Genomic DNA, 14,001 nt, shown 5'->3' with positions numbered 1-14,001 from the left:
TCCCTTTCTCCCTTTCTGCCTCTCCTGGCACTCCTGCTATTTGAATATTGTTATGTTTCACATTGTCCCACAGCTTCCTTAAGCTGTCCTCTTGATTTTTTATTGTTTTTCTTTTTGATTCTCTGATTGAGTGATCTTTTCAACCCCGTCTTCTAATTCACTGATTGGATCCTCAGCTTCCCTTAATTTTCCGTGTATTCCTTCAAATGTGTCCTTTATTTGTTCTATGTCATTTTTGTTTCTGTTTTCATAGTTATTATATCTTTTCTCATGCTGTTGAGCATCCTTACCATCATTATTCTGAACTCTGTATCAGATAAATTTCTTATCTTATTTTGAATAAGAGTGGTGAAAGCAGACATCCCTGTCTTGATCCTGTTCTTAGGGGAAATGGTTTTAGTTTTAGCCCATTGAGTATGATGTTGGCTATGGGTTTGTCATATAAGGCTTTTATTATGTTGAGATATGTTTCCTCTGTTTCTATTTTTCTGAGAGTTTTTATTGTAAATGGTGCTGAATTTTATCAAATGCTGTTTCGGCATCTTTTGATATGATTTTGTGATTTTTATCCTTTATTTTGTTTATGTTCTGTATCGCATTTATTGATTTCTGATATTATACCAACTTTGTGTCCCCAGAATAAATCCCTCTTGCTGTATTGTTGGATCTGGTGTGCTAATATTTTGTTGAGGATTTTAGCGTCTATGTTCATCAGGGGTATTGGCCTATAATTTTCATTCTTTGTAGTGTCTTTATCTGGTTTTATAATTAGGACTAGAGGCCTGGTGCATGAAATTCATGCAAGCGTAGGCCCTTGCAGCCCCAACTGCCTCAGCCCTTGCAGCCCTGGCTGCCTTGTGGCCCCGCCCTTCACCCACTGGTCATTTTGGTTGTTCTGCCATCTGGTCTAATTAGTGTATTAGCTCCTTATTATTTAGGATGATGCTGGCCTCATAAAATGAGCTTAGGAGTCTTCCTTCCTTTCGAATTTTTTGGAATAGCTTGAGGAGTATAGATGTTAGTTCACCTTTTAATGTTTGATAATATTCACCTGTGAAGCCATCCCATCCAGGACTTTTGTTTGTTGGGAGTCTTTATTATTATTACTCCTTCAATTTCACTACTTGTAATCTGTCTGTTCAGATTTTCTGATTCTTCCGGATTTACTTCTAGAAGATTACATGTTTCTAGGAAGTTATTCATTTTATCTAGATTGTCTAATTTGTTGACATATAATTGTTCATAATATTTTCTTACAATCACTTGTATTTCTGTGGAGTCAGTTGTTACTTCTCCTTTTTCACTTCTAATATTATTTATTTGGGTTCTCTCTCTTTTTAAATTGATGAGTCTGGTTAAAAGTTTATAAATCTTGTTTATCTTTTCAAAGAACCAGCTCATGGTTTCATTGATCTTTTATATTGTGTGTTTTTTTTTAGATTCTATTTTGTTTGTTTCTGCTCTGATCTTTGGTATTTCCTTTCTTCTACTCACTTTGGCTTTGTTTATTGTTCTTTTTCTAGTTACTTTAAGTGTAATGTTAGATTGTTTATTTTAGATTTTTCTTGTTTCCTGAGGTAGGCATGTAATGCTATGAATTTTTCTCTTAGGACTGCTTTTGCTGTGTCCCATAGATTTTCATTTGTTTCAAAGTATCTTTGGATTTCTTCTTTGATCTCATTATTAACCCATTTGTTGTTTAGTGATACGTTATTTAGCCTCCATGTCTTTGTGTGTTTTCTAGTTTTATCTTATGATTGCTTTCTAGTTTTATACCATTATGGTCAGAGAAGATGCTTGATATCATTTCAATCTTCTTAAATTTATTGAGGTTTGTTTTGTGTCCTAACGTGTGATCTATGCTAAAAAATGTTCCATGTACACTTGAAAATAATGTATATTCTGCTGCTTTGGGATGACATGCGCTGAATATATAAATTAAATCTACCTGATATAGTGTGCCATTTAAAGCCACTGTTTCCTTGTTCATTTTTTTATTTCAATAGGGTGTTAAAATCTCTTAGTATGACTGCATTACTATCAATCTCTCCGTGTGTGTGTGTGTGTGTGTTCATTGATTTTTTAGAGAAAGAGAGGAAAGGGGAGGGATAGAGGGACAGAAACTTCAATGAGAGACAAGCATCATTGATTGGCTGCCTCCTGCATGTCCCATACTGGAGATTGAGCCTGCAACCCGGGAATGTGCCTGACCTAGAGTTAAACAGGTGTCCTCTTGATTCATGGGTCAATGTTCAACCACTGGGACAGGTGATTTGCTTTATACACTGAGGTGCTCCTATGTTGGGTGCATAAATGTTCACAAGGGTTGTATCCTCTTGTTGGATTGTTCCCTTTATCATTATGTAGTGTCCTTCTTTGTCTCTTACTATAGCCTTTGTTTTAAAGTCTATTTTGTTAAATATAAGTATTGCTACCCCAGCTTCTTTTTCTTTTCCATTTGCATGAAATATCTTTTTCCATCTCTTTAGTCTATATGTATCATGGGTCTTTTGTAGACAGCATATATATTGGTCTTGTTTTCTTGTCCATTCAGATCCCCTTTGTCTTTTGATTGGAACATTTAAGTGTTTACATTTAAAATGATTAGTATTATTTTTGTAAGTATATCTTTATTGATTTCAGAGAGGAAGGGAGAGGGAGAGAGAGAGATAGAAACATCAATGATGAAAGAGAATCATTGATCAACCACTTCCTGCATGTCCCCTATGGGAATTGAGCCCACAACCAAGGCATGTGCCCTGACCAGGAATCAAACTGTGATCTCTTGGTTCATAGGCTGATGCTCAACCACTGAATTATACTGGCCAGGCTAAATGAATATTGATAGGTACATATTTATTGCCATTTTATTATTTTAGCTATATTCCTTGGTGTGTATGTGTGTGTGTGTGTGTGTGTTTTTTCTTCTAAAGAAGACCCTTTAACACATTTTGTAATACTGGTTTGGTGGTAACAAACTCCTTTAGCTTTTTTGTCTGAGTAGTTCTTTATTTCTTCTTCATTTTTAAATGATAGCCTTGATGAGTAAAGTAGCATTGGTTGTAGGTCATTGCTTTTCATCACTTTGAATATTTCATGCCCATACTTTATGGCTTGAAATGTTTCTGTTGAGAAATCAGTTGAAGGTCTTATGAGACATTCCTTGTAGATAATTGTCTTTCTCTTGCTGCTTTTAAGATTCTGTCTTTGTCTTTAACCTTTGCCATTTTAATTATGTTGTGTCTTGGGTTGAGTCCATCTTGTTTAGAACTCTCTGAGCTTCCTGGATTTGTGTGTAATTTTCCTTCACTAGGTTAGGGAAGTTCTTGATCAGTAGGTTCTTGATCCCTTGCTCTCTCACTTCTTCTCATACCCCAGTGATGCAGATGTTGTTACACTTCATGTTGTCCCCCAAGTCCCTTAAACTATCCTCATTTATTAAACTTCTTTTTTCTTTTTACTCCTCTGACTGGGTATTGTTGTTTATATTTACCTTGTCTTCCAAATCACTGATTTGATCCTCTGCTTCACCCAACCTACTGTTTATTCCTTTAAGTGTATTCTTCATTTTTGACTGGTTCTTTTTTATTGTTTCTATGTCCTTTCTCATGCTGTAGTAGTTCTCACTAAATTCTTTGAGCTTCCTTATAACAATTATTTTTTAACTCTATTTATGATAAATTGCTTGCTTCCATTTCTCTAAGGTCTTTTGCTGAAGATTTTTTCTGTGCTTTCATTTGTGGCATTTTTTTTTATCTCCCCAGTTTGGCTGCCTGTTTGTGTTTGTTTCTATGTATTAGTTACATAAAAATTATTACTGCTATGATTCCCAGTCTTGGTAGGGTGACCTTATGTAATAAGAGTTTTGTGGGACCCAGTGATACAGTCACCTTGATTATCTGCACTGAGTGTCCTAGGAATGTCCCTTGAATGGGTTATGTGGACCCTCCTGTTTTAATTAATTCTTCATTGCTATTGGCCTATTCATGCATGAGGTAGACCCTCAGGCTAGCTGACTGTAAGGATCAACCCCAAACACAGTGTACAAGCTGCTGTGGAGATGCTGACCACATGGAGCAGAATTCACCTCAGCAGGGCCTGGCGCTTGCTAAGATCTCCCTTTGGATATGCCACTTGTGAAGCTAATTGGTTCCTGCTCTGATGTTGTCTGAAGCTGGCCACTGGGTGTGTTGGTTCTGGGGCCTCTTGGGAGGGACTCTGGTGCAGGCCAATGTCAGACACTGCCTGTGACTGGTCCTGAGCAACCTGTTTGAAGTTACCAAGCAACCCATAGTTTATAGCTACCTCTGCTTGGCCTGTGTGTTCGTGGGAAGGACCAAGCTGCCCACCACGTCCAGCTTTTATGAGCACTGGGCTGGGGGCAGGTCAACAAAGTCCCAAGGCACCATGAGATCTACTTCTTATTCCTGCCAGCTGCCTGTTAATCTCAGTCCTGAAAGAGCCTCTGGCGGTACTTGAGTTCCATGAGGTAGGTTCTCAATGAGTCACCAAGTAGGAGCAAGTGGTGTTCACCAGATATTACAGGTTCAAACTCAGTGCCAGCGCTGGGTCTGAGTCCACTAAGCAAATGCCCCAGGCTATACCAAGTCTAGCTGTCACCTACTGGGTGCCGGCACACCTATGTGGTGGGGTCTCAGGGAGTTGTCAGGATGAGGCCAGCAGAGTTTATCAGGCCCAAACATACAAAATTTGGCTGCGTGCATGGAGAGCTCCCCACTGGTCATACATGCGAGGGAAAAATGGCCCCTGTCCTAGAGCCACACAACTCAGTCTGTCCCATATTCTGCCAGGAACCCGATCAGCATCGTGGGGCCCCTGGGAGTCAGGAGAGTGGGGTTAGTTGCTCTCCATGAGGGGGAGGTGCCAGTCAGACTTGGGAGTAGGTGAGGGGAGTGGCCTCCTGACCCGGAGTTACACAACCCAGTTAGTCCTGGATTCTACCCAGATCTTGGCAGAGTGGAGCCACCAGGAGTCTGGAGGGTGGGGCTTCCACAAGTCCAGAGAGTCGGGCTAGTGTATCTCCCATGAGGGGGGCACCAGTCAGGTTCATGGGAAAGTGGTGGGAATGGCCCCCACCCAAAGCCATAGAACTAAGTCATTGACGCCCCCTGAGTCTGCTTGACCTCTACACCCCAGCTCAGGCAGCTGACTCCTCAGCATGGCATAAGCTTCCCAGGATAGGGTGAGAGGGAGTCCAAAGGGTGGAGCTGTTGCTTTTCCCTAGGCTGATGTTGTATAGAGGGGAATGCTCCATCCAAGAAAGATGGAGTCTATAGTGCCGGAGGGGGACTTAGCACAGGAATCCTGTCCCTTTAGCTCCCTCCCCAGAGTCACAAATCCCAGTCTCTCCTCACACAACTCTAACCTGCTCCACCCTCCCTCTGCTGAGCACAGGGTAAGTGGCTGTCAGTGAGATTTGGTGCTTTGGCCCTTTAAGAGGGTGCCTGTGTTTTAGCAGACTCCCATCTCTCCCTGGCAGACAGCATCCCCACTGATTTTCACAGCCAATGTGATATGGGCACCTCTTCCCAGTCCAGTGCTCTGGGCTGGGGAGCGTGGCTTGGGACTGAGACCTCATGCTTCTCAGGGGAACCCCCCAAAGCTTAGATATCCCTCTCAAATCTCAGCCACTGCCCGTGAAGGGGGGCCAGCCCTTTTCACACCTCTGCCCTTTCTACCAGTCTCACTGTGGCCTCTACTGTAATCCTTGTTATAAGACTTCTCTTCAGCTTGTCTTCAGTTGGTGATTCAGGTTTCTTGCTCTATATTTTTGTTGTAATTCCAGTTTGGTCCTGGGAGGAGGTGAATGTGACATCCACCTACTCTGCCACCATCTTGGATCCCCCAGGTTGGGAATTCTTGTCCCTTTTTTACCCTTTTCTCAAGGAATAGGCCTCAGCCATTAATCATCATCTGAGGCGAAAGTTATTCACCTTCCATCTCCTCACACCTACATAAAAAAGTTCCAAAAGCCCTGGCCAGTGTGCCTCAGTGGTTACAGGATTGGCCAGAGCACCAAAGAGCCCCAGGTTTGATTCGAGCACCCCACATGCAGGAGACAACCAATTGATGTGTCTCTCTCACATCAATGTTTCTCTCTTTCTCTCTCTGTTTCTCCCTTCTACTCTCTCTAAAAATCAATGGCCCTAGCTGGTTTGGCTCAGTGAATAGAGTGTCAGCCTGTAGACTGAAAGGTCCTGGGTTTGATTCTGGGCACATGCCCAGGTTTCGGGCTCGATCCCCAGTAGTGGGTGTGCAGGAGGCAGCTGATGAATGATTCTCTATCACCATTGATGTTTCTATCGCTCTCCCTCTCCCTTCCTCTCTGAAATCAATAAAATATATATATTTTAAAAATCAATGGAAAAAAATATCCTCTGATAAGGATTAACAAAACAAAACAAACAAAAAAAAAAGTTACAAAAAAGTTCCACAGGAAGGATTAAATGGTGGCAGGGATGGAAAATTCCCTGAACAAGTATTTTACAACCAGAGTTTTGTTGTTGTTGTTAATCCTCACCTGAGTATATTTTTTCCATTGCTTTTTCAGAAAGAGTGAAAGGGAGGGAAGGAGGGAGAGAGAGGGAAAGAGAGAAAACATCAATGTGAGAGAGACACATTGGCTGATTGAATCCCGCATGTGGGGAGCCCGCAACCCAGTACATGCCTGTAACCAGGAATCGAACCTGTAACCCTTTGGTGAGTGGACCAGCACTCACCGGCCAGGGCTTTTCAACCAGATTTAAAAAACAAACAAACAAACAAACAAACAAACACAGAATATCTAGGATTTGACATCTTGACCCCCGAGTAAATCTTGGGAATATTTGCAAGAAATGTCTCTTGCCCTTTAAGATTCTCTAGTAACTCCATTTCAGACATTGATAGCAAGAGCAGTGGGTTGATACTGCCTTGTTACTCAAGGGCTTCCAAGCATTTTCCAGATAAAAGCTGCCTAATCTTTGTGACATTCCTGTCTTTACCATGCTCAGTCAGGTAGAAGTGAAGAAGGATTTAAAGAGGGCTTTGCCAGGGGCAAGATACAGAACTAAAAACATTTTAAAAAACATTTTATTGTTTTTTCAGTTGGCGGGGGGGAAGAATTGGGATTCTACCCCCTCACCCGCTGCCGTTCTCCTACAAGAGGAACTTATATATTATCAATAGTAAAATATTTTAAAATACAAATACTTTGTCTCTACAATGTCTTTCTAGAAGAAGGATGGAATGAATGTCTAAATAGTTAGGATCAGTGACATTCTTTCTCGTGAATTTGTTTTACTAAAATTCCTATCCTTACTCTTTGAGGTCTTGCTTTGACTCTTTTTCCCCAAATCTCCCTAAGTGTTTGTTCCCAATGCAGATGCTTATCCTGTTTCCTTAGTCACTTAGCAGCAAGGTACACAGTTTTAGGCCCTTAATGCTTCCTCCCAGCAGTGCCAGATGCCTGACATCCCTGTCTAAGGACCATTTCCAGAGGAATGTCAGCCTCCAGCTCAGACATGGGGATTTGTGCCAGAAGGATAATTGCAGGCCCTGTCTTTGAAGTGCCTGTTGGAATGGGGTATTGGTTCCTTTATGCCCTGGGCCTGGAGCTGCCAGCCAAGTGGCTGCCTTAAACCTTGGGGAGGAGCCTTCCTTCCTTCTCACCCTAAGCTGTTTTTAAGCCCCAAGACTGGAGAGCAGAAGTGCTAGACATTCTAAGCCCCTTCTGGGTGGCCCTGAACAGGTTACCGAGGATTTCTAGAACTTCAATTTTTCCATTATAAAATAGTGGGAATAATTCCATACCAGGAAAAAAGATCAGGAAGAGTTTGGACGATAGTAATATGTTGATGGGTAAGTTGTTCCTTGTACCTGCAATGGTCCCTGCATAGTACTGAATAAAGACATAACCTGGGGCCTCTTGAAAAGAAACCTGAGGAAAAACGAGCCCTTACTTAGTTGGTGACAATAGCTGTGGCATAAGAAAATGTTCTGCAGTGGGCATGCATTTTCATCCTGCCATCTGCAATCTGGGCCTGCTGCCAGGGTGGTTTAACACAATGCATCAGTATGGTTTCATGGAAAGCACTTCGTAAGCAGCTTTCTGGTCTACTTTTGCTTTTACATTTTGATTTGGGATAGCCCAAGTGCAAATCCGCTCCACATTGTGTGGTTCAGTGACTTCCAGGGTGGATCTGATTTCAAATGAATCACCCCCGTAGATGGACCTCTGCTGACCTGCTCTCCCACTGCACCGGCCTCACCCTTTTCCCTCCACTGTCACTGCCTCTCCCAGGGCTATCAGATATGACGTGGCCTATGGTGAGGCTCCTGATGACTCTGTGGAGTTAGTGACTGTTGGATTCTTAGGAGCTGTGGCAGGATTGGGAAAGCTCTGGCTAGCCAGGGCCTGCCAGCAGTTTCTGTTACCGGTTTGTAATTTGGCTGGATTCTGTTTTCTCACTGGTGCTCCACATCATATGAAAGCTGGACACATTTTGTTGGTTTTTACTTGTTTCTTTGAGATCAAGATAGAAATATCTCTTTTTTTCCTGACACATTTATTGTGACAAATTTCAAGTAATAAAAAATGGATAAAGTAGCAAGCGCCCCATGCTACCCCTGCCACGGGTCAGACAGCCGCATGCTCACCGGCATGTTTCTTCATAGTGCCCCTTTATTTGCTGTCAATCTGAGCAACTTAGGGTCCTGGAAAGATCTTTGTTTACATTGAAAGACTACTCCTACTCCCCCTCCCCCCCATCTGCCCTCTTCTATACTTGGCCTATGGCCACGCTAGCCACCCTCTTGACATCTGCCGTCAGGGACTCTCCTTATTTCCTTCTTTCTCCTCCCCCCAGGCTGTGTATAAGATGGCAGATGTAGCCTGCAAATGCCATGGCGTCTCTGGGTCCTGCAGCCTCAAGACCTGCTGGCTCCAGCTGGCTGAGTTCCGCAAGGTGGGGGACCAGCTGAAGGAGAAGTACGACAGCGCCGCTGCCATGCGCATCACCCGCAAAGGCAAGCTGGAGCTGGTCAACAGCCGCTTCAACCAGCCCACCCCGGAGGACCTGGTGTATGTGGACCCCAGCCCTGACTACTGCCTGCGCAACGAGACCACGGGCTCCCTGGGCACCCAGGGCCGCCTCTGCAACAAGACCTCGGAGGGCATGGATGGCTGCGAGCTCATGTGCTGCGGCCGCGGCTACGACCAGTTTAAGAGCGTCCAGGTGGAGCGCTGCCACTGCAAGTTCCACTGGTGCTGCTTCGTCAAGTGCAGGAAGTGCACGGAGGTCGTCGACCAGCACGTCTGCAAATAGCCGGGACCACGTCCTGGCCTCCTCTCCACTCTGCCTCACAGAAGATTATATATATATAAATCTATATAAATATATTTTATATTTGTATAAATGAATGGATGGATGATAATTAAAAGATGAAAATGGAAAGGAAAAGCTTATTTAAGAGATGCTAGAGGTCTTTGAGGATCGGATTTTGCAGGTTCTCAGCTCCCAGTGGGTGGGACAAAGGGCTTTTCCCCTCCCTCCAGGGGGGACTCTCAGGATGTAGGGACTGGGGAATATTTGCTGCCTATCCACCATGGCCTTGAGGAGAGAGGTGGTGGGTAGGAGAAGATGACTTCGTCTGGAAGTCTGGAGTCTCTGTTGGGTACATGACTGCCCTGTGACTCCAGCCTGTGGGCCTAGAGGCCCTGTGGGAGGCGGCAGGAGCTCAGCTTAGGCTTTGAAGTCTGCAGGGTCTTGCTCAGAATATTGACGGGTTCTGTGAGAGGGCCACTGCTTTCCTACCTTTCCATTGTGTGCAGACCTGCAAAAGCGAGGAGCCGTCCCATGCCATCTCTGACCCAGGACTGCAAAGGGGCCCGCACCTCCCTGGGCCTCTTTCCAGTGAGAATGACTCTTCCTCACAGTTCCCTAGCTCCTGCCACAAGCTCCCTGCACCAGGAGGAAAGGGGCCCTTTGGCCTGACGTGTTAGGAAAGACATGGACATGGACTGAATGTTTGTGCCTGAGCTGCACAAAGCCGGGTGCATAACCGTACTGAGTGAACATTGCACTGTGCTCCCACCAGGGAGAGGAACCTTGTGATGCTGCTGCTGTCAAGTCCTCCAACAGCGGAGGCCTCATGAGCGACAGGATGCGTAGCTAGGTCAGGCTCGCTGGCCTGGCATGGTCTCTTCATCTCTGCCCCAGATGTACAGTTTCTCTCTGACATTAAATACCCTTCATTGAAGTTTTCCTCCCTTTCCTTATTTGGACACACGATTATCTTTCATGAGTCTCCTCTTATTTTTGACCCAATCCTTAGAACCCTACTGCATGGTGCACATATGGAAGAGGGTAAGGAAATGGAAACTTTTTAGAGTTCTAGTGTGGTGATCAGAGACAAGGACAGGAGAACGTTATCAAAATTAAATAAGGTCATGCATCTAAGTGCTATTCCTAAGGACTAACACAAAGTTTAAAACAATAAATGGTAGCTATTCATATTACTACTAGAAGCCCAGTGCACAAAAATTTGTGCACTGGCGGGGGGTGTGTGTCCCTCAGCCCCACTTGTGCCCTCTCACAGTCTGGGACCCCTCGGGAGATAACGACCTGCTGGCTTAGGCCTGCTCACGGGTGGCAAAGAGCAGGCCCAATCCCTAGGGGCCTGCCCCGCAGCTCCTGGTCGGGCTCAGAGCAGGGCTGATTGGGCAGTTGGGGCGCCGCCCCCCTGTCACACTCAAGGCAGGGTTGATGGGGAGGTTGGGGCACCGCCCCTGTCACCCACAGAGCAGGGCCGATCAGGGGGTTGGGACACTCCCCCCTGTCACACTCAGGGCAGGGCCCATGGGGAGGTTGTGGCCCCGCCTCCTGTCACACACAGAGCTGCAGGGTGATCAGGGGGTTTGGGCGCTGCCCCCTGTCATGCTGCTCCAGGGGCCAGGAGGCCTCATGGCTCTGCTGATCCCAGTGCTGGGAGGCCTCGCGGCTCCGCTTGACACAGGGGCAGTGAGGCCTCGCTGCTCCGCTGATCCCAGGTTCGGGAGGCCTCGCGGCTCTGCTGATCCCGGGTTCAGGAGGCCTTGCAGCTTCGCTGATCCCAGTGCTGGGAGGCATATTACCCTTTTACTCTTATAGGATAGAGGCCTGGTGCACAGGTGGGGGCCGGCTGGTTTGCCCTAAAGGGTGTCCTGGATCAGGGTGGGGGTCCCGCTTGGGTGCCTGGCCAGCCTGGATGAGGGGATGATGGCTGTTTGCAGCTGGTCACACCCCCTTCAGGGTGGGGGTCCCCACTGGGGTGCCTGGCCAGCCTGGATGAGGGGATGATGGCTGTTTGCAGCTGGTCACACCCCCTTCAGGGTGGGGGTCCCCACTGGGGTGCCTGGCCAGTCTGGGTGAGGGGCTGAGAGCCGTTTTCAGGCTGGTGGGTGACTGAAGCTTCCAACCTGTCCTTTTTTTCTTTTTCTTTTTTATTCTGGGATTTATTTACCTTCTATGGCTGTCACTGGAGCTGAAAGCCGGCTTTAGCTCTGAGGCCGGCTCCAGCTTGAGCCCTCGGCTGCTGAAAGCAGGTATCTGGTTTGTTTGGGTTCTATAATTGTAACACTGTTTCGATCCTGCTCGCTCCAGCTCTGACGGCTGAAAGCAGGTATCTGGGTGTTGGTTTTTTTTTTGCTTCTATAATTGCAACAATGTTTCTTAAACTGCAGCTCAGAGCCCAGCAGCAGAAGGCGGGGAACCTTGGCTTCCTCCATCATGGAGCAAGCAAGCCTCCTGTTCACTTCACTGCCTGGCTGCCGGCCGCCATCTTAGTTGGCAGTTAATTTGCATATCACCCTGATTAGCCAATGGGAAGGGTAGTGAAGTTACAGCTAATTACCATGCTTCTCTTTTATTAGATAGGATTATCAGCAAAAGGATTCAGAGATTTGAGAGGAGGAGACCAAGATGGCGGCGTAGGTAAACACCGGAGACCGCTGCCGCAAACAACCATTTCAAAAATACAACTAAAAGACTGAACGGACATCACCCAGAACCACAGGAAGGCTGGCTGAAGAGAGACTCCACAACTAGAAGGAAAGAGAACAGCAAATCGAGGCTCAGAGGCGGCGCAGTGTGGAAAATACAAAGGTACCGAGGTGCGCGCGCAAAGCGGGCTGGTGGCTGAGGGCGCGGTTGTCGTTTTCTGCCGGGAGTGAGTCTCAGACTCTGGGCTCCAGATCCGGGCGAGTCTCTAGGGACCCAGACTCAAACGGGAGAAGCGGGATTATCCGGCATCAGTTGGGACCTGAGGGCAGCTTTCTCTCCGAGGTTTGCAGCGGCTACCGGGGTTCTGAGAAGCAGAGCCTCTGGGAACGGGACTGAGCGTGGCCATAACTGCTCCCATCCGCCCGCCCTGTTGATCCCGCCCCGCCCAAAACCTGCGCACAGCCATTTGCCGATTGCCTCAGGCAAAGCCTGGATTAGCACCTCCCCAGAAGGCAGACGTTTTCCACACAGCTGATTTCCACAGCCAGCCGGCCTGGTGGTCAAACCCCTCTAGTGTTAACTACAACAATTAAGGCTTGGCTAGAACAAGACTGCGCACAGTGACCACAAGGGGGTGCACCAAGAAAGCATAAAAGATGCGGAGACAAAAAAACATGACAGAAATGGAGGATATGGAGCTAAGAATCGCAATTTTGAGGGCTTGCCATAAATTTCTGCAGAGCCTCACAAAAACTAATGAGACCCTCGATGCTACGATAAAGAAATTAGAAAGTAAGCATACACGGACTGAAATAAAGAATATTATACCCAATAGCAGACCAGAGGAGTACAATAATCAAACCAAAGATTCGACAAAAAACACCCAATTGGAAAAGCAAAATGAAAAAAGAATCCGAAAGTGTGAAGATAGTGTAAGGAGCCTCTGGGACAGCTTTAAGCGGTCTAATATCAGAGTCATTGGAGTGCCAGAAGATGAGAGACAGCAAGATATTGAAAACCTATTTCAAGAAATAATGGCAGAAAACTTCCCCCACCTGGTGAAAGAAATGGACTTACAGGTCCAAGAAGCGCAGAGAACCCCAAACAAAAGGAATCCAAAGAGGACCACACCAAGACACATCATCATTAAAATGCCAAGAGCAAAAGACAAAGAGAAAATCTTAAAAGCAGCAAGAGAAAGAGGCTCAATTACCTACAAGGGAATACCCATACGACTGTCAGCTGATTTCTCAACAGAAACTTTGCAGGCCAGAAGGGAATGGCAAGAAATATTCAAAGTGCTGAATACCAAGAACCTACAACCAAGATTACTTTATCCAGCAAAGCTATCATTCAGAATTGAAGGTCAGATAAAGAGCTTCACAGATAAGGAAAAGCTAAAGGAGTTCATCACCGCCAAACCAGTATTATATGAAATGCTGAAAGGTATCCTTTAAGAAGAGGAAGAAGAAGAAAAAGGTAAAGATACAAATTATGAGCAACAAACATGCATCTATCAACAAATGAATCTAAGAATCAAGTGAATAAATAACCTGATGTACAGAATGAACTGGTGATTATAATAGAATCAGGGACATAGAAAGGGAATAGACTGACTATTCTTGGGGGAAAAAGGGGTGTGGGAGATGCGGGAAGTGACTGGACAAAAATCATGCACCTATGGATGAACACAGTGGGTGGGGAGTGAGGGTGGAGGGTGGGGTGGGAGCTGGAAGGAGGGGAGTTATGGGGGGAAAAAAGAGGAACAAATGTAATAATCTGAACAATAAAGATTTAATTTAAAAAAAAAAAAAAAAAAAAAAAAAAAGGATTCAGAGATTTAAGTTTAAACCTCACATTTACTTCCCCTTTCCCTTCTCCCTCCATTTACAGCCTACCAAGTTAACCTGGTTTGTTCGCTGGGTCACTGGGAAAGCACAGGCAGTGGGGATGCTCTCTGCAGGATTCTGTGTATTGTCAACTCCCGTTTTGGACTCCAGTGGCTGGGGCCAGGAGAAAG

The 14,001-nt window shown here is 45.6% G+C and overlaps 1 protein-coding gene across 2 annotated transcripts in view; it reads left to right on the top strand.

Annotated features, from left to right (window-relative positions):
• The window catches only part of WNT5B (Wnt family member 5B), a 36,395-nt gene extending 24,029 nt beyond the window's left edge, over positions 1–12,366 (top strand). Inside the window, exons 4-5 of one of the 2 annotated variants that reach the window (XR_011470648.1) lie at positions 8,868–10,367; positions 11,912–12,366. Coding sequence is in view for 1 of the 2 variants with exons in the window: in XM_070407552.1 (XP_070263653.1) it covers positions 8,868–9,326 (459 nt within the window). In the remaining variant the exon portion in view is untranslated. Of the gene's footprint in view, positions 1–8,867; positions 10,467–11,911 lie in introns of those variants that run through there. The other variant, XM_070407552.1, reaches the window with a different exon arrangement.
• Positions 12,367–14,001: the final 1,635 nt, after the last annotated feature.

Source organism: Myotis yumanensis, unplaced genomic scaffold (genome assembly GCF_028538775.1).
Source record: "Myotis yumanensis isolate MYYU_CA2020_CCGP unplaced genomic scaffold, mMyoYum1.0.hap1 SCAF_3, whole genome shotgun sequence".
NCBI lineage: Eukaryota > Metazoa > Chordata > Mammalia > Chiroptera > Vespertilionidae > Myotis > Myotis yumanensis.
This window is presented reverse-complemented; position numbering and strand designations above follow the sequence as displayed.